The following is a 24,622-nucleotide window of genomic DNA, read 5'->3' as shown; positions in this document are numbered from 1 at the left end:
TTTTGGTCCAACACGTGACCCATGCACGACAATATTACCGTGCTGGACGCGAGGGTACTGTATAAGGATACACAGGATGGCGATGGTGGATTGTTTGCTCTCTCTGATTAATCTGCTAGCCTACATAGTGTGAAAATAATCAACATGCTGTTAATTATAAGGAGAATGATTACATGTATTTCCACTTGTATATATAATTAGTGAAGAATAAATGCTGGCTTTACGAATTTGGTAATGAAAAGTTAAGTTTGTTACTGAAAGTTGAGGAGTTTTGTAATGTGGCCGTTGCGATCTTTCAACTCTGTTTCTCCGTCACGAACAATTACTGCCTAACTTCAATCGCAAGTAGATGCTTATCACAATGGATGCCAGACATGCTCTTTTTTTGTGATTAAACAGTGAATAAACTGCAATACCTCGCCACTAGACCACATGAGAATTTACGGTGTTGTGCAGTGTTAAGAAATTAGAATTTAGAGTGCAAAGAATTAACTGTGGAGTGCAAATTGGCGGTTGAAACTGGCATGGTGCAATTAAGAACAATGTGCAGTGTTAAACAATTATAACTCACATTGCAAAGAATTAAGTGCAGTACAACACTGGATTACTGTACGTGCTTCAAGAGCATTTTCACCACTGCCAAAGCCTTAGAGACGACGGCCACAGATGTGCTGTAAGTACCCTGGCAGAGGTACAGTCACTTCTAATTCGTCATTCTTTGGTTCCTTTTCATTTTTTTCATGCTTTATGTCCATTATTGGTGTGAATAGGGTCTTAAATAGGTTTAAATAGGTGCTATGCATGTCCGTTAGGGAGTTATTTAGATGGCTTTCAAAGTTAGGCTAGGTTAGGGTCCTTAAGTACCAGTCCATGAGCCAGGGGTCCACTTTCCGGACGGGACCACTTTTCGGACATGCGTTTGGCTCTATTACGTCGGATAGTAGAAGGATTACTGTAGTGTCCATTTTCATATCAAGGGAAAAGCTATGCCTTACTGTTTTAGCCTTGCCCTCAGCAGCACCATGCCTTCCACTGGAGGCAGCACCAGACATAATTTCTAAGTCTTGTGCTTCAGTCATTTCACACACAAAAAGTTATCTCTTAGCTTATTATTGTACACAGCACTATTTGTTGCGGACTTGCACTGTTATCTGGTAATAGCAATGGTGTTTCAATGGCCTTGCACTTGCAAGAAGGTTAGGTAACTCAGGAATCACAAGGGAGATGATCACATGTGGGGAAAATGTGAGCGAGTGGATGACTTAGATGGGATCTTCAAAAGGGTTGTGGGAAGGAGGCTGCCTGTGCAGAGGCCTGAGATGGGGGTTATTTGCATGTAAACACTGGGTGGCCATCTTAGGTCAAACATCTGTCAGCTTGCATGCATCACTGTGTCTGCATAGGCTTGTCATAAGCAACCAGCACCATTATTGTATAAGCGTATATTGGTATCGTCATAGTGAAACTGGGTAAACTTTTAGTTCATCATTCTATTGATTTATCATATAATGAACAAATGTATAATGAGGCCCGACTGAACATTACTGAAAGATATTTTACTGCTTATCAGGAAAACTTTTTTTTTTTTTTTTAAATAGATATACAGTACAAAATAGGGTTTTTGTAGGGACCATCCCCCCATACAGGGGCTGGGGAGTACAGCTGCATTATTAAAAAAAAGAAGAAGAGGAAGAAGAAAAAGAAGAAGAAGGCATTATCAGACATGGCTGTAGCTGGATTGTTTTGGATAGTTGGGAGATTAGTGTAATAATCTTCAAGTACAATACCTCAGGGATGTATTTTAACATGTCACAGCTTTTCCCCTCACAATCTGTACTTAACTCCTGAAAGACGGGTGTCCGCATATGCTGTCTGTGGGTACTAGGGCCAAAAAGACGGGTGTCTGCATAGGCAGTCACGTCCCCCCCTCCCCCACCACCCTCCCACCACCCCCCACTCCCCACTCCCCACATCCAACACCCCCCACAACCCCCATCCCCTCACCCCCTTTCCCTCCCACCCTCTATTACCCACCCCCAACCCTCCAGCACACCCCCACCCTGCCACCCCCCAAACCTTCCCCAACCCCTCCCCACCCCAACGCCCACTGCCACCCCCACCCTCCACCCCCCAACCCCCACCCCCTATCCATCACCCACCACCCTCACCCACATCCTCCCAACCACCCCCCTTCATCCCCACCCCCCTGCACCACCCCACAACCCTCCCACCACTACCCCCCTACTCCCAAACCACATCCCCCCAACAAACCCCCCACCATATCACACCCACCATGTATTCCCATCCTGAGCATATGTCAAAACATTCTGATGCCTGTCTTTTAGGGGTTAGAAACCAGCAAATCAGTTTTACAGGTGGAAGTGGAATTTAACAGGCTTTTTTTTTTTTTTAACTAGCAAAAAATAAATTATCATTATCATCATCATCATCATCCAAACCTCCCTTCCCACCCTAGGGCAGGGTGAGGAGTAGCAATGTCCAGATAGCCCAAGTTTGCCCAGTCCAATGGGCCACACTTCCATTCACTCATCATTCAAGCCCCTGGAATCCTGGCTGTATCTAATACGCCAAAAAATTTTCACCACATTCTCTAGCTTCACATAAACGTATCTGATAGAGTCAGTCTGAGTGCTGTCTTGTTAAAACGGCATGCCAAATCCCTGATCATGCACTTCTCACAACATTCATCCAGCCAGCTCGATCTCTTGTCAGTCCCCAAGCCTCTTTGACTTCCATACCTCCCTTCCTCACACACTCATCCATCATATCTCCTCCACCATCTCCTAGGCCTACCTCGCCTCCTCCCTCCATCAAATTCACTCAGATATACCTTTTTCACCACTCTATTGTTATCCATTCTTTCCACATGACCATACTGTCTCAGTACACTCTCTTCGATTCTGATGTCCACAGACTTCCTTACTCAGCATCTTTCACGAATCACATTATTTTGTATCCTATCCACTCTCTGTGCTCCGCATACATTCCTCAATAGTCCCATCTCCACTTCTGTCACTCTTGACTTTTCATTTTCATGCCACTTACAGAGTGTAACATCCATGCCCACCAACTGCTCTGAGAGACAGATATATCACTCTGACATCGACCTTTGACAGATTACTCTGAAAACCAAATTACCTTTCTGTACTTATTCATACCTAATTCTTAACCGTTCTGCCAGGTTTGGTTCAAATAAGATCAAAGCCAATTTAGTTGACTTGCCTAGTGATCCTGACCTTTGACCTTTCCTTGTGACCTTGACCTATGGCCTGCTGTTCTCAGAATTGAATTTCTTTATCCCTGTTTTAACTTGAACCTTTCCACTAGGCTGGTCGAAAGTTAAAAACTGTTTAATTTGCCCATGCCATATGACCATGACTTTTGACCTTTTGTTCTACAAAACAATAGGTCAGCCTCTTTGGGGATCCTCAGTTTGTTCACAAGTTTGATTGAAATCAGATCCAAACTGTTTTAGTTATTTTCCTCGCACATAGACACAGAGGTTGAACTTTTACTCCGCTCTGTGGCTGCAGTCTTTGATTGATTGTTCTCAAAATTGAAGCCCTTCACTGTTGCTTGACCCAGAACACTTCCATGAAATTGGTTCAAATAAAATAAAAACTATTTGAGCTGGCCTTGGCATTTGGCCTTTCAGTGTGACCTTGATCTTTGACTGATTGTTCTCAAAACTGATTTTATTCTTTATCCTCATCCCTTCCACCAAGTTTGGTGTAAATCACGTGAAAACTGTTTAAATTGACCTTGCCCTGCCACCCTGACCTTTACCTATTGTTCACAAAAATAATAGGTTAACTCCTCAACTGACCCTCAACCACTCAACCAAGTATAGTTAAAAGTGGTCAGCAAAGTGTTTTAGTTATTTTGTTACATACAGACAAAGGGACACACATGATGATCTGACAGAGTGTTCTGTAAATTGGGGAAAATTGGCAAATGAACTTCACAGGTAGCAATGGGCCTGCAACAGACAGTATTTCTGTCATTTTTCTAGACCTAATAGTAATAATGAAATAAATAAATAAATAAATAAATACCCGGTAACTTAATAAAGAAATTTTTTTAAAAAATCATGACTTATAATTAGGAAATACTGTAGAGATACATGCTATTTCACTGAGCATAATTGGTCACATTATGAAAAGTCAAAGGGTAAGGGGGCAGGCAAGCTCCAAATATTTTATGACTTTTTCTGAAACACTTGAAGATAGAATGTGCTTGGCATCTCATTATTGGTCAACTGCACTTTCTAATGTGGAATACAGGCTGTTCAGATTTAGCAATAATAGCCATCCCATAAATGTCCATAAATAATTGGGGTTTGCCTACACCTTGTCCCCCAGTTTTAATCTATCTATCTATCTATTGCCAGACACCTTAATCCTGTATGGGGTGGCCACAAACAAATCGCCTCCATGTCTCCCTGTCCCCCACCATTTCATTGCCCTGCTCCCAGCTCACACCCCTCTCTCTCATATACCTCTCCACTCCATCCCTCTATCTCATCCTCAGCCTCCCCTTCCCTCTCCCCCCCTCCACCTCACTCACATACACTCTCCTCATCAGTCTCTCACCCTCCATCCTCTCCACATGGCCAAACCACCTTAATGTGTTTCTCCTAATGCTTCCTATCACATCCACATCCACATCCACACCACAATGCTCCTTCACTTCCTCATGTGTCAGTCTGTCTCTCCATGTGACTCCACATGCTTCTCTCAAATAACTCATTTCCACCACTCTCACTCTTGACTTCTGTCCCTCCAACTAGGTCCAAGCTTCACTTCCATACATTAGAGTTGGTATCACAACACTGTCATGTACTAGCTTTTTCATATCCATGCTCACTTTCCTGTTTCTTATCGCTGCTTTCAGGGAACCAGCAACCTTACTTCCTTGTAGTACCCTTTCAAGCACTTCACCCTCTAAACTTCCATTCTTACTTATCACACTACCCAAGTACTTAAATGCACTCACATTTTCCATTTCCTCCTCATCCAATCTCACTGTACATTCACTGACTTCCCTTCTCTCGAAGACCATCACTTTACTCTTCCCTACATTCACCATTAGATTCCATTTCTTACACACTCTCCCAAACTCATCCACCAAGCCTTGCAGCTCCCCTTCATCTTCATCTAACAACACAGTATCATGTAAACAACAGCACTGATAGTTTCAAACACTGGTCTCTCTCACTAGAGCCGCTTCAACATCCACTGCCCTACCTTGTATCTCTTTTATAACCCCATCCATATACAGCCTGAACAACTATGGAGGCATGACACATCCCTGTTTGAATCCAACCTTCAAATAGAAAAATTAACTCAGTTCACTATCCACACACACTGCCGCCTTAGCACCCTCATATATACTCTTCATGGCCTTCAACGACTTCCCATCTACTCCATATAATCTTAATACTTTCCACAATCCTTGTGTATCCATCCTGTCATTTGCTTTCTCCATATTCGTGAAGGCTGCATACAACGTCTTTCCCTTCTCTAGAAACTTTTCCACTAAAGATCTAAGAATGAATATCTGATCTACACAACCTCTTCCCTTCCTAAAACCTCTCTGTTCTTCTCCAACTGATTCCTCTGTTATTTCCCTAACTCTGTCAATAAGTATCCTACCGTATACTTTTCCAATTACACTAAGAAGGCAAATGCCCCTGTGGTTACCACACACTTCTTTTTTCCCTTCTCCTTTGTAGAAGGGAATAATTATACCTGACTTCCAATCCTCTGGGTCTCTACCTTCCTCCCAGGCCAGTGTGCATATCTTCTACATCCATTCTGTTACTATCTCTCCCCCATGTTTCAGCATTTCACCACACATTCCATCAATTCCTGGGGCTTTCCCCATTTTAACTTGCTTCATTGCTTCCACAACGTTCATCCTACTGATTTCTTCCTTTCTTCTCACGTCCATCCTTCTTCCAGCCCTTTCCCAGCCACTTTACTTGCATTACTTACATTCTTTATGTTCAAAAATTCCTTAAAGTGTTCTCTCCATCTACTCTCTTTTTGTCCCTTCTCCACTAGTAAGCTACCAATTTTATCTTTCACTCCCAGACTAACTTCTTTGGCAACCTGTCTAACTCTCCTTACCTCTTTCCAAAACATTTTCTTACATTCCCTCCACTTTACACTCAGATTCCTTCCAAATTCCTCATCCACTCTCTTCTTACTCTCTCTTACTAATCTTTTCACCTCTCTCTTCCCCTCTACATATATCTCTCTCTTCCGTCACTCAACTTCTTTGACGACGCCCCTGTTTCTCATCCACTCACTGTATGCTTTCTTCTTTTGTGCCACAGCCTCTCTCACCTCTTCAGTCCACTATGCTGTTCCCTGCACCCCCTTTTGTCTTATCTTCACCCCGCACACCACCTTACATGCTGCACGGAATTCTTCTGTGAATATCTTGCACATACCTTCCATGTCCCCCATTTGCTCCAATCTATATTTACCCAATAGCTCCTCCACTTCTCTCTTATATTCTGCCATTTTTCCATCCTCTTGTAACTTTTCCGCCCTCCTTGTAAGAATTGCTTCCTCCTGTTCTTCCCTTCTTCTATTTGTCCATTTCATTTCGACTTTGATTTTTTTTTTTTTCTAGGAAGAAGGAACCAAAGGCCATGAGCCTGTAATAACTGTTTCTTCTAAGAGTAAAATAAAATGCAAGAGAAAGCCAAATTCAAGATCCGCTCGTTTCGAGATGTCTGGACACACTGCATGTGAAAGACTGGAGATCATAGCTAGCAGGAAATATAGACAGAGGGAGACAGTTCCAGAGTTGACCCATTGCATAAATGAAGGACTGGGAATAACAGTTAACTCTTGCATTAGTGTTGGACAGAAAAGGGATGAGAGTTAGCTGCTAGACAGGTGCTACGCACCCGTCGTAGAGGTGGAGGAATGCAAGCAGACAATTCAGTGGAGCAGTGACCATTGAAGTAATGATAGAGATAATGATGAAACAGTGTGGCGAAGAGACAGAGGTTGAAGGGAGTCAGTAAGAGGAGGAGAGTTTATGAGATGAAAAGCCCTTGACACCACCCTATTGAGAAGAGCTGTATGTGGGGAACCTCCCCACACATGAGAGTTGTTCTCTACACAGGGGCGGATAAAACCAGTGTATAGAGTCATCAATTGTGCAGGGGTAAAGAAGGAATAGAGTCAGCTTAGCACACCTAAGCTCTTGGAAGCAGATTTTACAAGAGATGTAATATGATCTTTCCAAGATAAGTCCCGAGTGAATGAAACCCCCAAGCATGTTCAAGGATGATGCAGGATTAAGGTGAATATTATTAAAATTAGTGGGTACACTTGTGGACGATTTTGTCGGGTTGATAGGTATAAGAACTGAGTCTTTGATGCATTAAAAACAAGATTATTTTTACCCCAGTCTGAGATACGAGCCAAGTCAGACATTAGGTGTGCCATAGCCTCATCCCTTGGTTGTTGAAGTAACAGCTGAGATGGACTCTGCGGGAACCAAATGGAAAGGTGAAGAGTGGAGTCATCAGCATACGAGTGGATGGGGTTAGATGTACAGCTTAGAAGGTCATTGATGAATAAAAGGAAGAGAGTTGGTGATAGGACAGAGCCCTGAGGAACACCACTGTTGATAGATCTAGGAGAAGAATGATGGCCGTCTACAACAGCGGCTATAGAACAACCAGACAGGAAGCTGTAGATGAAGGCACAGATAGAAGGATAGAAACCATAAGAGGGCAGTTTTGAAATTAAAAATTTATGCTAGACTCTATCGAAAGCCTTTGAGATGTCAAGTGCAATGACAAAGCTTTTGCCAAAGTCCCGAAAGGAGGATGACCAGGAGTCTGAAAGGTAGGTGAGAAGATTGCCAGTGGAGCATCTCTTACGGAACCCATACTGACGATCAGAAAGAAGGTTGTGATAGGAAAGATGCTTTAAAATTTTTCTGTTAAGAATTGACTCGAAAACTTTTGAGATACAGGATGCTAAAGCAATTGGACGATAGTTAGAGGGTTGGGAATGGTCACCCTTCTTTGGGACTGGCTGAATGAGAGCACACTTCCAACAAGAAGGAAAGGTACAAGTTGATAGACAAATATGAAAGAGTTTGCCTAGGCAGGGTGTAAACACAGATGCCCAGTTCTTGAGGACAACAGGAGGGACTCCGTCAAGCCCATATGCCTTGTTGGCATTGAGGCCTGTGATGGCAAAAAATACATCGTTTCGTTTCGTTTTCGTTTCGTTTTTAAAGGCTCCAACATGCTTGCATGTGTCGGCCTTGGTCACCTAATGGCGGCTCTCCACGCTGCATGATCCATTGCAGCCACCCTGTTCAGTCCCTTAACCCTAAGGTCACACTTAATGACCTCGTCCCATGTCTTTCTCGGTCTACCCCTCATAACCCCACCCCCAGTATTAACACTTCTCACCTTCATCACCCAATTATCATCCCCCATCCTCTCCACATGTCCAAACCACCTCAATCTACCTCTCCTCATCACAACACCAATACACTCCAGTCCCATCCTACCTCTCAACTCTTCCATTGTAAACCCAGCCCCTCCAGGCCTTGGACGCAGGGATGCACTGCACATCCACCTAATCATTGTCATTTTTGTACGTCTGAGCCGGCGAATGTCTTCCTCCTTCACTGCCCAGGTCTCACTGCCATACAGCATTACACTCCTAACACATGCTGCATACAAAGACCCCTTAGCACGTAGGGAGAGCCCTCTCAATGTCAGGAGAGGCAAGAGCTCCCTGAACTTCTTCCAACCACTTCTCACCCTAGCCACAGAGCTAGCTCCAGCCCCACCTCCAGCACACAACATGTCTCCCAAATAACAAAACTCTTCCACACACTCAGGAGATTCACCAGCAAGTTCAATCCTTTCACATCTGACGATCTCCACCTGCTCACCCCGACACGCCGTACACATAAAATCAGCATTATCTCGCAGTCTACCTCTGATACCACTACATCTCTTATGCACCCATTTTTTACACACACTGCACAAGATGGAATTACTTCCCACGCCCTTGTGGCAAACTGCACAAGGCCACTCTCCCTCGTCTTTGACAGTACCGCCACCAACCCTAGATATCATCACTTTTGTTTTATCTGCATTTACCCTTAAACCCTTTTGCCCCATACCATCTCTCCACTTCCTAAAGCTTTCCTCCGCCTCCCTTTCATTCTCTGCAATCAACACCAAATCATCAGCATACAACAACTCCCACGGGAGTCCGTTTGTAGTCACGTGAAAGGGCTTCAAGTACCATGATAAACAACATGGGACTCAAGACTGACCCCTGATGCACACCAACATTCAAAGAAAACTCATCACTCAAATTTCCATTCACTCTCACGTGGGTGTGAGCACCCACATACATGACCATAACCACCCTAACCAGCCACTACTCCAAGCCAAGCTTTCTCATTGCCTACTTCACCACCTCTCTAGGGACTCTGTCAAAGGTCCTTTTCCAAATCAATAAAAACAAAATAAAGATCCCTTCTCCTACCAATATATTTTTCCTGAAGCTGTCGAACAATGAATATGGCATCAGTGGTCCCCCTACCTGGCATAAACCCAAACTGGATCTCATCAGTATTCACTCATTCTCTAATCATACCTTCTATAACTCTCTCCATTACCTTCATTATCTGATCTAAAAGCTTTATACCTTTATAATTTCCTCTTTCCAGGGCATCACCCTTCCCTTTATACACATTTACAATTACACTCTTCAGCCAGTCATCTGGGACAACACACTCATAAATAATCCTGTTTATCAGGTCAGTGACTAAACTCACCCCTATATCGCCTGAGGCCTTCAACATTTTGGCAGTCAACCCAGACACACTTGCTGCCTTCCCCTCCCTCATCCTGCCTATTGCCTCACTCACAGTAGTAGTATCAATCAAAGGCCAAGGGCCAGACACTGGATCTGCTGGCTCCAAACCTTCCCTGTCCCAGTCAAACTCCTCATTCAACAACCGGTTATAATGCTCTCTCCAAGCATCTTTAATATCCTCACTGTTCACCACTACCCTTCCTTCATCATTCTTCACACACTGCTCACCTATGATATCCCGATTATCCCTCTTCACCTGACCTGCCACCCTAAATATATTTTTCCTTTCCCCATGATTTAGGTTATCAAGTAAAAGTCTCTGTGACTCAGACTTTGCCCTGTATACCTTTCTCCTAGCCAAATATTCCTCTTTGCTACCACCCTTCTTCCATTCCCGGAAAAGCCTTCTTTTCTCCTTAATTGCAGCTTCTACACCCTCATCCCACCACCAAGTTACTTTATGTCTTGGTGGTCCTCTTGTCCAGCCGCATGTTACATCAGTAACTCTCAAGAAATTGTTCTTGAGGGCTCTGTACTGTTCATTAACGCCTCTGTCTACAGCTCCCTGTTCAGCCACCACTCTCCTCAACTCGCTATAGAAGGCATCCCTTACTACTTGGTTTTTCAGCTTCCATATTTTCCTCCTAGGTACATAAGTCCTCTTTTTCATCACTTGTTCTTTAAGCACCATATCACAAATCAATAGTTTGTGCTGCTGCACACACTCCTCACTTCCTATAACTTTAACATCCCTCACTAACCTCCTATCGGCCCTCCTAACCAGAAAATAATCTATCTGACTGCAATTTCCCCCAGACTCATACGTAATTAACCTACCATCAGCTGAAGAAATTCTAATGTCAGCCATGAGGAAGTCAGAGAGGTGAAGTGATGGAGGAACAACACCGGAATCATCTAGGTGGAATTGGAGGAGAAAGTCTGAGTGAAGAGATCTGCTTTATCAATAGAAGAAATAGCTACAGAACCATCAGAGTAGAAAAGAGGAGGGAAGGATGATGATGTAAAGTTGTTAGAAAGGTTTTTGGCAAGGTTCCAGAAGGAGCAGTAAGAATTCGAGTTGGAGAGTTGAGAGCATTTAGTACAGATGAAATTATTTTTAGCAGTACAAAGAACAGACTTAGCACGATTCCGGGCAGAAACATGTAAAAGATGTGATTCAGGGGTGGGTTGGCTCTGGTACCTTTTATAGACCCTATCCTTGTTGCAGACAGCATTAGAACAAGCGTGATTAAACAAAGGTTTTCTTGCATTTGACAAAGGATATGAGAATAGAATGTATGCTTCAATGCCCGAGAGAATAATCTCCATAAGGTGCAAGGCACACTCAGATAGCTCCTGGCCATGGAAGCAATAATCATTCCATGGAAAATCAAAGAAGTACTGCTTGAGGGCCTCCCAATATGCAGGTCCAAAGTGCCACAGACGACGTTTCTTTGGAGGGTCCACAGGCCATACCTGGGTGATAGGACAGGTTAAGGTAATTAGTTTGTGATCAGAGGAGCCCAACGGAGAGAAAACATTAACACTGTAAGCAGAAGGATTAGTTGTGAGGAAGAGGTCAAGTATGTTGGAGCTCTCTCAAAGCCAGTCAGGGATACGGGTAGGGTGCTGTACAAGCTGCTCAAGGTCATTAAGGATAGAAAAGATGTAGGCTTGTTCACAATGTGGATCAGTGAAAGGAGAGGAGAGCCAAAGGTGGTGGTGAACATTGAAATCTCCCAGAATGGAGATTTCGCAGAAAGGAGAAATGGATAGAATGTGTTCCATCATAGATGTAAGATAGTCGAAGAATCTTTCATAGTCAGTAGAATTAGGGGATAAGTAAACAGTACAGATATATTTAGTCAGAGAATGACAGGAAAGCCGAAGCCAGAGTGTAGAGAATTCAGAAGAATCGAGTTCAGGAACACGAGAGCAATATAAGTCGTTGCTTATATATACACAGCAGCCACCTTTGGCTTTGAAATGAGTATAGAGAAAGTAGGAGGATATAGAAAAGGGTTTGCTGTCAGTTGCCTCAAACAGTTGAGTCTCAGGAAAAGAAGGTGATGTTTAGAGGAGGAGAGATGGTGCTCAACAGAGCGAAAGTGAGAGGAAAGGCCGCAAATGTTGCAGAAATGAAGAAGAAGTGAGTCAGACAGTGGTTCCAAGCAGCTTGAGTCGTCACCGGGAAAGGGGTGGAGGGTGGGGGCATTTATGCCCCCCCCCCCCCGGAACTCCGAGGCTATGTGTTGTGAAGAGGCCATGATTTGTTTTTTAAATTTTGGAAAAAGAAGTTTAGTGTGTACCGTGCATGTAGTTTGGTGTTGATTGTTAGAGAAACTTGTATTGGAGAGCATGCTGGTCTACTCTCTGTGTTACTGAGACATTGAAAAAGTTCAGCAAAGGGGGATGGTCAGGAACTAGTCCCTAGGGCTGATGAAACAGGAGCTCCAGCTCTCCCTGTCATCAACTTTCCATCCACCTTGGGAGTACTGCCCTGCTCAACTGGTGCTACAGTCTACTCCACCACCAAGTGGTCATCCGAAAGTCCACTCCCCCAACCTCTATATACTTTTGCATCCATTACACACCTTCACGTCCTTTCATCCACACACACATAATCAGTCATTGCCTTCCATTCATTCAGTTCACCACCCACCCTTCTCATCACTCATCACTTATACCTATGGATCATTTTGTACCTGAGGAGGGTATTAGCTATCACCAACACCCTCCCGGCACAAATGTCCACTAAAGCACTGCCATTCTCATCCATCTCTGCAGGCACACCCCACTCACCAACTACTCCATCCACCTTCATATTCCCTACTTTTCCATTCATATCTCCAATCAAAAACACTCTCTCATTCCATTTAAACTTTTCCATGCAGATATCCACATTTGTCGAGATCTCTTCTCTCACTCTGCTTGCACAGTCATGCGTTGGTGCATACAGGCACACCATCGCCCACATTTGTAGTCCAACTTTCAATCTTACCCACACAATCCTTGACCCAACTGATCCATACTTGCATATATTCTCCTTCCATCTGTTACTCACAACAATACACACTCCTTCTTTTGCCCTTTCAGTCTCACCTACTGCCTCACATATACCCCATCCTTACTCCCATTCTCACACTCTCTCACTTCGCCATTTAGTTTCAGTTAATCCACATACATCCACTTTCGCACCCTCAAGCACCTGGACAATTTCTCATTCTTTCACCTCATCATTTGCACCTCTTACAGTCCATGTAGCTATCTGTACCATGTCCTTTGTTTGGTCCTCAGTTATCACCTTTTGGTCAGTCCTGGTCCGAGGCTTCTTGTTTGTATTTTTAGTTTGTTGTTTTCTGAGGAGGGGCACTAACCCTCCGCCAACCCACTCGTTGTCACATAGGGAACACGTGTTGGTTGGTGATAAGGTTACCACCCAGTAATGTAAATGCTTTCCTAGTTTGCAGGAAATCATTTGGCTTGCCACTCAGTGTATAGCTACCCCTAAAACAGGGTATCACTACATTAAGTGGGTTATATATTTTATTCTGGGTTCCTCAAGACGATTTTATTAAAACTCAGGAAGGCCCTTCAATACTGACAGTTAGTTAAGGCTATATCTAATCCCACCATTTTGAAAAGTATCCTGTCATGAACATGATTATCTGAAGGCAGCCTAGCAGAGGACTAGATGGCACGTAGTTTGTATGTTGCCACCCCTTCTTGGATCAAGGTATCTGGCTATAGATAGATGGACAGATAGACAGGAAGCAGTAATAAATCAGTAAACAACATCACCAAATTAAAGGAGTTTAAGTAATTCTTAATGATGTATTGCAGGAACAAGAAAGGCATCATTGCAGCGGTGACCCAACTGGTTGAATATGCCACCCCACCCCCTGAGTTGGTACAGGAGGGAGCCACAAAGAGGCCTTGGGCAGGTTTGGTCCTGGGGGTCAGCAAACCATCAGTAGTAGTTGCTCGCAATCCACCAGTTACACCACATGACTACCTCAAGGAGCGTGAGTACCATCAGGCCCTAATCATAGGTTCTAATCACCACTATCATCATCATTCTTGTTGTCATTACTGTTGTCTTGTCATCATCATCATCATCATCATCATTATCATCATCCAGTTTCATATTTTGAAGGGATAAGTTACTGTATATCCAGATGTCTGGAAAAGAAATGCAAAAGTACAAGTAATTATTAACAGAGTGCCTAGTGAAACAGACACTTATTCTTCAAATCTATCTGCTTAGCTAAGTGAAAGAATGACTGTATTGGAAATGCTGAGCTTAAAGGGATCATCCGGTTGTTACCCTGAACGTGTCAGTAGATTTTGTCCTATTTCAATGAGATTTGGCACACATATAGAGTGCTATTAGAGATGACAATCGGTACCTCACAATTGAAAATCAGTAGATTAGTTTTCGAATTAGTTACAAATTAGGGTAAACTGAATACCATTGCTAAAAATCGATGTAGTTCTAAAAAATGCCTTGTATCATATAATTTTGTTGTTTACACACTCACAGAAGGTGTGTCTTGAATTGAAACTCGTAAGTTTGTGATATCATATCTAATTACGACCCTAGGTGATGAGGAAGTTAGGTAAAATTAGTTCCTCCTTAATCAGATTTTGAAGCGATGCTGAGCACGAAGGGGGAGAGTATAAAAATTCTACGAGTTGAGTTTACAGAACTTTTTACGTGCTTTTCACTGGTATATAAATGATCCTCGTACGACCAATAATATATGAGCTTATCGATCTCAAAGGCTGCTAAGTTACATTTTGAGAAAAGTAAGGTAAAAATTGACTGATTTTTACTCGATTTTTAGCAGTAATATTTCACAGGCGTATAAGGGGAACATTGAAGGATTATTTTTATGGGCATAACTCAACTTCGCCTGGGCCCTCCATTTTTGGCCATTTTCAACAGGCCAATCCCCTTAAACAGAAATTAACTGGGATGGGATAAAGGACAATAGTTCAGTCATGGCACAGTTGTAGATAGGTATTTTATCTGAACCTCCTAGGATACAGTGTTAGGCAATACTGTCTATCTATTGCTACACTCCTCAATCCCGTAAGGAGTGGCCACAAACAAATCGCTGCCTTGTCTCCCTGTCCTCTGCCATTTGACTTCCATGCTCCCAGCTTACACCCCCTTCTCTCATATACCTCTCCACTCCATCCCTCCACCTCATCCTTAACATCCCCCCTCCCTCTCCTCCCCTCCACCTCGCTCACATACACTCTCCTCATCAGTCTCTCGCTCTCCGTCCTCTCCACATAGCCAAACCACCTCAGTGTGTTTCTCCTAACTCATCCTATCACATCTACATCCACACCACAACGCTCCTATACTTCCTAATTTGTCAGTCTGCCTCTCCGAGTGACCCCACATGCTCCTCTCAAATAACTCATTTCCACTGCTCTCACTCTTGACTTCTGTCCCTCCAACAACGTCCAAGCTTCACTTCCATACATTAGAGATGGTATCACAATATTGTCATGCAGTAACTTTTTCACTTCTATGCTCATTTCCCTGTTTCTTATCACTGCATTCAAGGAACCAGCAACCATTCTTCCTTGTTGTATCCTTTCAAGCACTTCACCCTCTAAACTTGCATCCTTACTCATCACACTACCCAAGTACTGTACCTTAAATGCACTCACATTTTCCATATTCTCCTCATCTAACTGCACTGTACATTTACTGACCTCATTTCTCTCAAAGACCATAACTTTACTCCTCCCTATATTTACCTTTAGTTTCCATTTCTTACGTACTCTCCCAGACTCATTCACCAAGCCTTGCAGCTCCCCTTCGTCTTCACTGAACAACGCAGTATCATCTGCAAACAACAGTACAGGGAGTTTCCACACAGTGCCCTCTCTCATTAGGTTCACTCAACATCCACTGCCCTTCCTAGTATCTTTTTTATAACCCCATCCATATACAGACTGAAGAGCCATGGAGACATGACACATCCCTGTTTCAATCCAGCCATCAGATAGAAAAGTTCACTCAGTTCACCATCCACACGCACAGCAGCCTTAGCACCATCATAGATACTCTTCATGGCATTCAACAGCTTCCCATCTACTCATATATTCTTAATACTTTCCACAATCCTTGTCTGTCCAACCTGTCATATGCTTTCTCCAAATCCATGAAGGCCACGTACAACTTCTTTCCCTTCTCCAGAAACTTTTCCACGAAAGCTCTAAGAAGGAATATCTGATCTACACAACCTCTTCCCTTCCTAAAACTTCCCTGTTCTTCTCCAACTAATTCCTCTGTTATTTCCCTAACTCTGTCAATAAGTATCCTTCCATATACTTTTCCTATTAATCCAAGAAGACAAATGCCCCTACAGTATGATTGCCACACACTTCTTTTTCGCCATTCCCTTTGTACAGGGGAATAATTATACCTGACTTTCAATCCTCTGGGACTCTATCTTCCTCCCAGGCCAATCTACACATCTTCCACATCCATTCTACTACTATCTCTCCCCCATGCTTCAGCATTTCACCGTACACTCTATCAATTCCTGGGGCTTTCTACATTTTAACTTTCTTCATTGCTTCCACAACTTCCATCCTACTGATTTTGTCCCCTCTTCTCATATCCCTCCTTCTCCCAGCCATTCCCCAGCCACTTATATTCGCATTACTTTCATTCTCTATGTTCAACAGTTCCTTAAAGTGTTCTCTCGATCTGCTCACTTTTTCTCCCTTCTCCACTAGTACTCTACCATTTTTATCTTTCACTCCCTGACTGACTTCTTTAACAACCTAAGTTTCTTTACCTCTTTCCAGAACATTTTCTTACTTTTCCTTCACTTTACACTCAAATTCCTTCCAAATTCCTCATCCACTGTCGTCTTACTCTTTTACAAATCTCGTCACCTCTCTCTTCCTCTCTGCATATAACTCTTTCTTCTTTCTCTCAGCTTCCTTCACACCTCTGTTTCTCGTCCACTTACTATATGCTTATATGCTTTCTTCTTTTGTGCCACAGCCTGTCTCACCTCTTCATTACACCATGTCGTTCCATGCAACCTTTTGTCTTCTCTTCACCCCGCACACCACCTCACATGCTGCACAGATGTCCTCTGTGAATATCTTGCAATAGATAGCGGTTAATCATCATCATCATCACTGTCATGATCAGCATCATCATCCTGACCATTTTTCCCACCTCAAGATGAAGGCAGTGATTAGGAAAGTAGTTAAGCAGGTAATGTGAAGGAGAGAAAAAAAAAAAAACATTCCACAGATGATCCGCAACATAAATACAATGCACTGGCTTCATGATTACACTATTGAAAATGTTATGTCATTTGCCGTATTTACCACAGCTGGTTTCAAGATTGTTTTATCAGAATTTGTCACTGAAATCCATCAGAGACAAATATGCTTAACTGACTGGAATCATGTACAGTATATGACTCATTATCAGTTAAGCAGATTTATTAAAGTACTACTTGTCAACAAGTGGGTTGGTGGAGGGTTAGTGCCTCTCCCCGTAAAATAAATTACTCAAAGTCAAACGGCCACCCCTTACGGGATTATGGCGTCTGGCAATAGGTAGATAGATATTAGTCACCAGCAATGATAAAGTGCAATAGATAATTTTCATGTGTAATGTACAAACACTACCAATATTACATTCTATAACTTTGAGCAAATAGTTTCAGCAATAGCTTAAAATACAGTAAGTCTTCTAAATTTGTAGGGCATACATTACAGAGATTCCCATGAATTTGGAATTATATACAGCCAGTGGTGGTCATGTACCCCTGAAGAAGCCCTGCATCGGCAATATGCCTGCCTGTGTACAGTTTCCTAATAACACTTTGTATTGCTCCAAAACATCATCAGATGTTAGGACCTGCATGTTCAAAATATACTAGGATTTGTCTGTACAATATAGGTACAGTACTGTACTGAACATTTGATAAATGTAATGTTTACTGGAGACAGTAGTAAGGGTGTGATCAATTACCAAAACTGAGATTTTGACATGAGTGCAGTTGTATGCAGAGATGGCTACTGTGTGATGGTAGCAGGAAGCAGCCCAAGTGGGACTACAGTACAGAGGCATGGGGAGTGTTAGTGCGGACCATGTGCAAATGTGCAGAAAGGGCTGTGCTGGCAGGGGCAAAGTGTCACAGGGAACCTTATCAATCAAGACTATCATGTGCTTCCAGATGCTTCTTGAATGTTGTGGAAGCTTCTCATTTGATCACAAAGAATGGTTATCTGGTCTCCTTGGATAACTGAACCCAGAAATTTGGAACCATGTGAATGTGGAGGACCTGCCGTATAGTAATAGAGTAATTGCATCGAATACAGTATTGCCACATATATCCGGACATGTTCATTATCCAGATGCTGGACCTTGGCCGTATTAAACCATTATCCAAATATACTTGCTATTACAGTATCTGGACGTAAAAGTCCCCGAGAACTTTGGCCGGCCAGCCGACATGTTCATACATTTGACGTCATGACCGCTGGGCTCGAGCCATGAGTGGTAAGTAGTCCATAACCCACAACCAGAGCTAAAATGTCCGTCCGCCCCTGTACTGAATAGTCAAAGTCGCGTACACGTCCTATCACTCCCAGTGAACTTCCAGCACCTGAGTAATACAACTGTCATCTGCAAGCAGTGTCAAAACATCCGTACACATCCCCACCAAATGTCCAATGTCGCCACCGCCATGGAACACAGACCACAAGCCACAAGTACGTGTTCGGTGACAGCGGCCGTCTGCCTCTCTACTAAACATCGAAAGTCCCCCAGTCACGGTGAGTTGTGTTTCCCCATGGCCACTCGGCATCTAACAGACCGCAAGCCACAAGTAAATGTACAGTAAAAGTGCCCGTCTGCCTGTTGAGAGAAGGGCAAGAATCCTGCCCACAGCCTCGCTTCTCCCTCCCTCCCAACCCTCCTCCATACCCTCCTGGCTCCCCCCTCACTCCTTCAGTCCCTACCCTTCTCCGTGGTGATAGCGCTGACTCGTAAGTTTTCAAAGTTTTTTTGCGATTTATTCGACTACTATTGGATGTATCAAAATTCCAAAGTGATCACGGGAAAGCACATGAAAATCTGCATCTAGACATATACTTAACTCTTGGAAGGTGCTGGCCAAATTTTGCACTAGGATGGTGGGAAGTTACATGAAGGTAAGTTTTACTCCTGAACGCTATTCATACTAGATTTCTTGTCATTTTACGTAAAAGTTTTATGTGTTTTTATTAGCTTACATTATAGTATAAACACCAGCAAAGGTGAAGGTATACTGTTTATACCAATATAACCAATTCTAGTGGCATATTTGGCCGTGGAATTTTTTTTTTTAGCCCTGGGAGCAATCGCTCGTCACAGACAACAGATTTTCAAACCGGTCAGGTTTTTTGTGGATTTTTGTCGTTGCTGCAGTGTTTCCTTGATGCTTAACATTAATATGGATAATCCTATGTGTGTTTTGATGTCGCAATATGGCAGAATGACTGGAAAACAAGAGCCAAAATTAGGAGGGGTACTGTATATGCAGTATTGTCGAGGTCGGGTGTTTTTTGGTTCTCATTTTTTTTTTTTTTTCGTTGTTTTCTTGGTGTTTAGCATTAATATGGATAATCCTGTGAGTATTTGGATATCTAAGTATGGCAGAATGACCAGAAAACAGTGCCAACATTACGAGGGGTACTGTACATACAGTCGTTTATACGGTAGGTCAGGTTTTTTTGGTTTTCATTTTTTTTTTTTTTTTTTTTTTTTTTTGTGTGTGTAGCATTACTTTGGATATTCCTTTGTGTGTTTTGATGTCTAAATATGGCAGATTGACCTGAAAACAGTGCTAAAATTAGGAGTGGTACTGTACATGCAGTATTGTACTGTATATGTTGGGTGTGTGTGTGTTTTTTTTTTTTTTTTTTTTTTTTTAATGGTTTCTTGGTGTTTAGCATTACTTTGGATATTCCTATGTGTGTTTTGATGTCTAAATATGGCAAATTGACCTGAAAACAGTGTCAAAAAAATATATAACTTAAAGTCGAATGGCCACCCTTTAAGGGATTGTGGCATCTGGCAATAGATAGATAGATAGACTGTTCATACAATGGTGTATAGAGGAGGAGGCTTTAGCACGGGGCAAACAGGGTGGTACCCCCAAGGGGAATGAGAATGCTGGTGACGGGGAGAGCTGGAGCTCCTGTTTCACTAGCTATCTAACCATGTCCCTTTGCTGACCTTTTCAGTGTGACAGTAACTTGGAGAGTAGACCAGCATACTCTTCCTAACATTTCCTCTAACTATCTTATGCACTACACCACATGTGCTTTACATTTCACACAACGTATCCCACTACATTATAGGGGTTGCCACCAGCAAGGGCATGCGGCCAGAAAACTTTGCCCCAGTTACCTAGTGGCAGACTTTTGGGGAGGAAGGCGTGACGGGGTTCCGCTGGCATAGATCATGGGTCCGGGGTGAGATGGGACTCGAACCTGTGCTAGAGGGTACAGGGCATTGTGGTTCCCAGGCTTCCACTTCCACCCAATAGAGAGGGGCCCGAACCTGAGAGTAGCATCCCAGGAGGCTGCCCTATCAGTGGGCTTATAATGGTGGGACAGTTGTAGTGCCAAGGCTTGCTTGGAGGGTGACCCGGCAGCTGTCCTGGCAGGGTGCCCTGAGGCCACAATTGCAGCCACTGGTAAGCTGGTGGGCTAGGGCTCCCAGATCCATTGCCTGGACCTGGGACTGTGCAGTGGGTAGGGCTGTGGTATGTCTACCCCATTTATTATTACCAACTATGCCTAAATACAAGCTTAAGCTTCAAAGCAAGCCTGAGGACATTAAATCATCCAGGGGGATGAGAGTGGGTTCATGAAATGTGGGAAGTTTGAGGGGAAGAGCAGGGGAAATCATTGAGGCACTCAGTAGGAGGTGGGTGGATGTAGCATGTTTGCAGGATGTGACATGTTTGCAGGAAGTCCATCACAGGGGTGGATCAGCCAGAAAGATTGGTGGGAAGGATTGCAACTATAAGTTGTTTTGGCAAGGGGGAACAGACGGATATGGGGGTGTGAGTGTGTTGGTTGGGGAGAAATGGGTGGAATATGTTATGATTGTTATGAGAGTAAGCGATAGGATATTGGTAGTGAAAATTTTGTTCGGTGGAATGATGACTGCAATTATATCGGCATATGCTCCACAGGCAGGCTTAGATGAGGTAGAGAAGGATAGATTTTGGGATGACTTAATACATGTAGTACGAGTAGGTGATATGGGGGATGATGAGATAGTGGTTTTGGGAGTGGACTTAAATGGTTGTCTAGGTGAAGCAGCTCTAGGTTATGAAGGAGTATATGGAGGATGTGCATATGGTATAAGAAATGCGGAAGGGGAAAGGATACTCAAGTTTGGAGAGGCAATGAACATGATTGTGTGCAACACACATTTTAGGAGAAGAGAGAGTAGGTTAATTACATACGAGTCTGGGGGAAATAGCAGTAAGGTAGATTATTTTCTGGTCAGGTGGGCTGATAGGAGGTTGGTGAGGGATGTTAAAGGAAGTGAGGAGTGTGTGCAGCAGCACAAACTATTGATTTGTGATATGATGCTTAAAGAATGAGTGATGAAAAAGAGGTGTACCCAGGAGGAAAATATGGAAGCCGGAAAACCAAGCAGTAAGGGATGCCTTCTGTAGCGAGATGAGGAGAGTTGTGGCCGAACAGGGAACCTCAGACAGAAGCATTAATATACAGCCCAGAGCCCTCAAGAACAACCTCTTGAGAGTTACTGATGTAGTATGCGGTTGGACAAGAGGCCCACCAAGACTTAAAGTAACTTGGTGGTGGGATGAGGGTGTAGAAGCTGCAGTTAAGGAGAAAAGAAGGCTTTTCTGTGAATGGAAGAAGGGTGGTAGCAAGGAGGAATACTTGGCTGCCAAGCGTTGGGCTAGAAGAGAGGGGTACAGGGCGAAGTCTCAGTCACAGAGACTTTTACTTAATAATCTAAAGCTTGGGGAAAGGAATTATATGATATTTAAGGTGGCAGATCAAATGAAGAGGGATAATTGGGATATTATACATGAGCAGTGTGTGAAGAATGATGAAGGAAAGGTGGTGGTGAACAGTGGGGATATTAAAGATGCATAGAGAAAGCATTATAGCCAGTTGTTGAATGAGGAGTTTGACTGGGACAGAGAAGGTTTGGAGCCAGCAGATCCAGTGATTGGCCCTTGGCCGTTGATTGACACTGCTACTGTGAGTGAGGCAATAGGCAAGATGCAGGTGGGGAAGGTAGCAGGTGTGTCTAGTTTGACTGCCAAAATGTTGAAGGCCTCAGGAGTTATAGAGGTGAGGTAAGTCACTGACCTGATAAATATGATTATATATAAGTGTGTTGTCCCATATGATTGGTTGAAGAGTGCAATTGTAAACGTGTACAAAGGGAGGGATGATGCCCTGGAAAGAGGAAGTCATAAAGGTATAAAGCTTTTAGATCAGATAATGAAGGTAATGGAGAGAGTTCTAGAATGTATTATTAGAGAAAAATTGAATATTGATGAGATGCAGTTTGGGTTTGTGACAGGCAGGGGGACCACTGATGCCATATTCATTGTTTGACAGCTTCAGGAAAAATATATTGGTAGGAGAAGGGATCTGTATTTTGTTTTTGTTGATTTGGAAAAGGCCTTTGACAGAGTCCCTAGAGACATGGTGAAGTGGGCAATGAGAAAGCTTGGGTTGGAGGAGTGGCTGGTTAAAGTGGTTATGGCCATGTATGTGGGTGCTTGCACCCAGGTAAGAGTGAATGGAGATTTGAGTGATGAGTTTTCCGTGAATGTTGGTGTGCATCAGAGGTCTGAGTCCCATGTTGTTTATCATGGTACTTGAAGCCCTCACACATGACTTCAGAAACGGACTCCTGTGGGAGTTGTTGTATGCTGATGATTTGGTTTTGATTGCAGAGAATGAAAGGCAGAGGAAAGATTTAGGAAGTGGAGAGATGGTATGGGGCACAAGGGTTTAAGGGTAAATGCAGATATAACAATAGTGATGATATCTAGGGTTGGTGGCATTACAGTCAAAGAAGAGGAAAAGTGGACATGTACAGTTTGCCACAAGGGCATGGGAAGTAATTCCATCTTGTGGAGTGTTTGCGATAAATGGTTGCACAAGAGATGTAGTGGTATTAGAGGTAGACTGTGAGATGATGCTGATTTTACGTGTGCAGCGTGTTGGGGAGAGCAGTTGGAGATTGTCAGGCGTGAAAGGACTGTACTTGCTGGTGAGTCTCTTGAGTGTGTGGAAGAGTTTTGTTATTTGAGAGACATGTTATGTGATGGAGGTGGAGCTGGAGCTAGCTCTGTGGCTAGGGTGAGAAGTGGTTGGAAGAAGTTTAGGGAGCTGTTGCTTCTCCTGACTTTGAGAGGACTCTCCCTACGTGCTAAGGGGTCTCTGTATGCAGCATGTGTTATGAGTGTGATGCTATGGTAGTGAGACCTGGGCAGTGAAGGAGGAGGATATTCGCAGACTCAAATGTACAGAAATGACACTGATTAGGTGGATGTGCAGTGCATCTGTGCGTGCAAGGCCTGGAGGGGCTGGGTGTACAATGGAAGAATTGAGAGGTAGGATGGGACTGGAGTGTATTGGTGTTGGGATGAGGAGAGGTAGATTGAGATGGTTTGGGCATGTGGAGAGGATGGGGGATGATAATTGGGCACAGAAGGTGAGACGTGTTAATATTGGGGTTGGGGTTGGGAGGGGTAGACCAAGAAAGACGTGGGATGAGGTCATTAAATGTGACCTCAGGGTTAAGGGACTGAACAGAGAGGCTGCCACAGATCATGCAGCATGGAGAACCGCCATTAGGTGACCAAGGCCGATGCATGCAAGCATGTTGGAGCCTACAAAAACGAAAAACAAACAAACAAAACGAAGTAGGGCGTTTTTTGGTTTTCATTTTTTTTTTTTTTTGCATGTTTTTTTTGGTGTTGAAAATTATTTTGGATAATCTTGTGTAAGTTTTTATGTCAAAATATGGCAGAGTGACTGGGAAACACTGCCAAAATAAGGAGGGGTACTGTACATACAGTAGTGTGTAGGTAGGGTGTTTTTTGGTTTTCAGTGGTTTTTCTGCATGGTTTTCTTGGTGTTTAGCATTAATTTGGATATTCCTTTGTGTGTTTTGCTGTCTTAATATGCCTGAATGACTGGAAAATGCTACCAAATTAAGCATAGGTACTGTACAAATATGTTAGGTATAGGGTGGAGGTTGGGTATAGGTGGGTCTGGGTATGGTAGGGGAATAGTGTTCATTATCCGGATGTTGCCACTACCCGGACATACCTTTGGCTCTATTATATCCGGATAAATGATGGATTACTGTACACAATTTCTTACATGTGACTGACCTAAGAGTTTGCATATACAGGATGGGCAATTGGGTAGGCAAAACATACTTGAAATAAGTATGACATGGAATGCAAGGAGAGTAACAAGTTGACAAATAGAATGTTTTGAAGTGAAACTGATGAGAGAATAAGGAAAGAATAACCAAGTCTGACAGGAGAGTTAAGAAAGAAAGATCAAGTACTGGGGTGCTCACCATCCACTCACACGATGTAGCGCTGCTCTCGGGTGTCTGCCCTTTCCTCTCCTCCATCCTTCTTTCCATCCATCCT

At 43.3% G+C, this 24,622-nt stretch overlaps 1 protein-coding gene across 1 annotated transcript in view; it reads left to right on the top strand.

Moving 5' to 3' along the window:
- The window catches only part of LOC145407194 (transferrin-like), a 320,468-nt gene that overhangs the window by 115,472 nt on the left and 180,374 nt on the right, over positions 1–24,622 (top strand). Inside the window, exon 8 of the mRNA XM_080278231.1 lies at positions 13,746–13,927. Within this exon, the coding sequence (XP_080134357.1) occupies positions 13,746–13,927 (182 nt within the window). The remainder of the gene's footprint in view (positions 1–13,745; positions 13,928–24,622) is intronic.

This window comes from Coenobita brevimanus, chromosome 72 (assembly GCF_032717465.1).
Source record: "Coenobita brevimanus isolate Jiangsu-jjx chromosome 72, ASM3271746v2, whole genome shotgun sequence".
NCBI classification, from domain to species: Eukaryota; Metazoa; Arthropoda; class Malacostraca; order Decapoda; family Coenobitidae; genus Coenobita; species Coenobita brevimanus.
The sequence above is the reverse complement of the archived record's forward strand: the minus strand, read 5'-3'. Positions and strand labels throughout refer to the sequence as shown.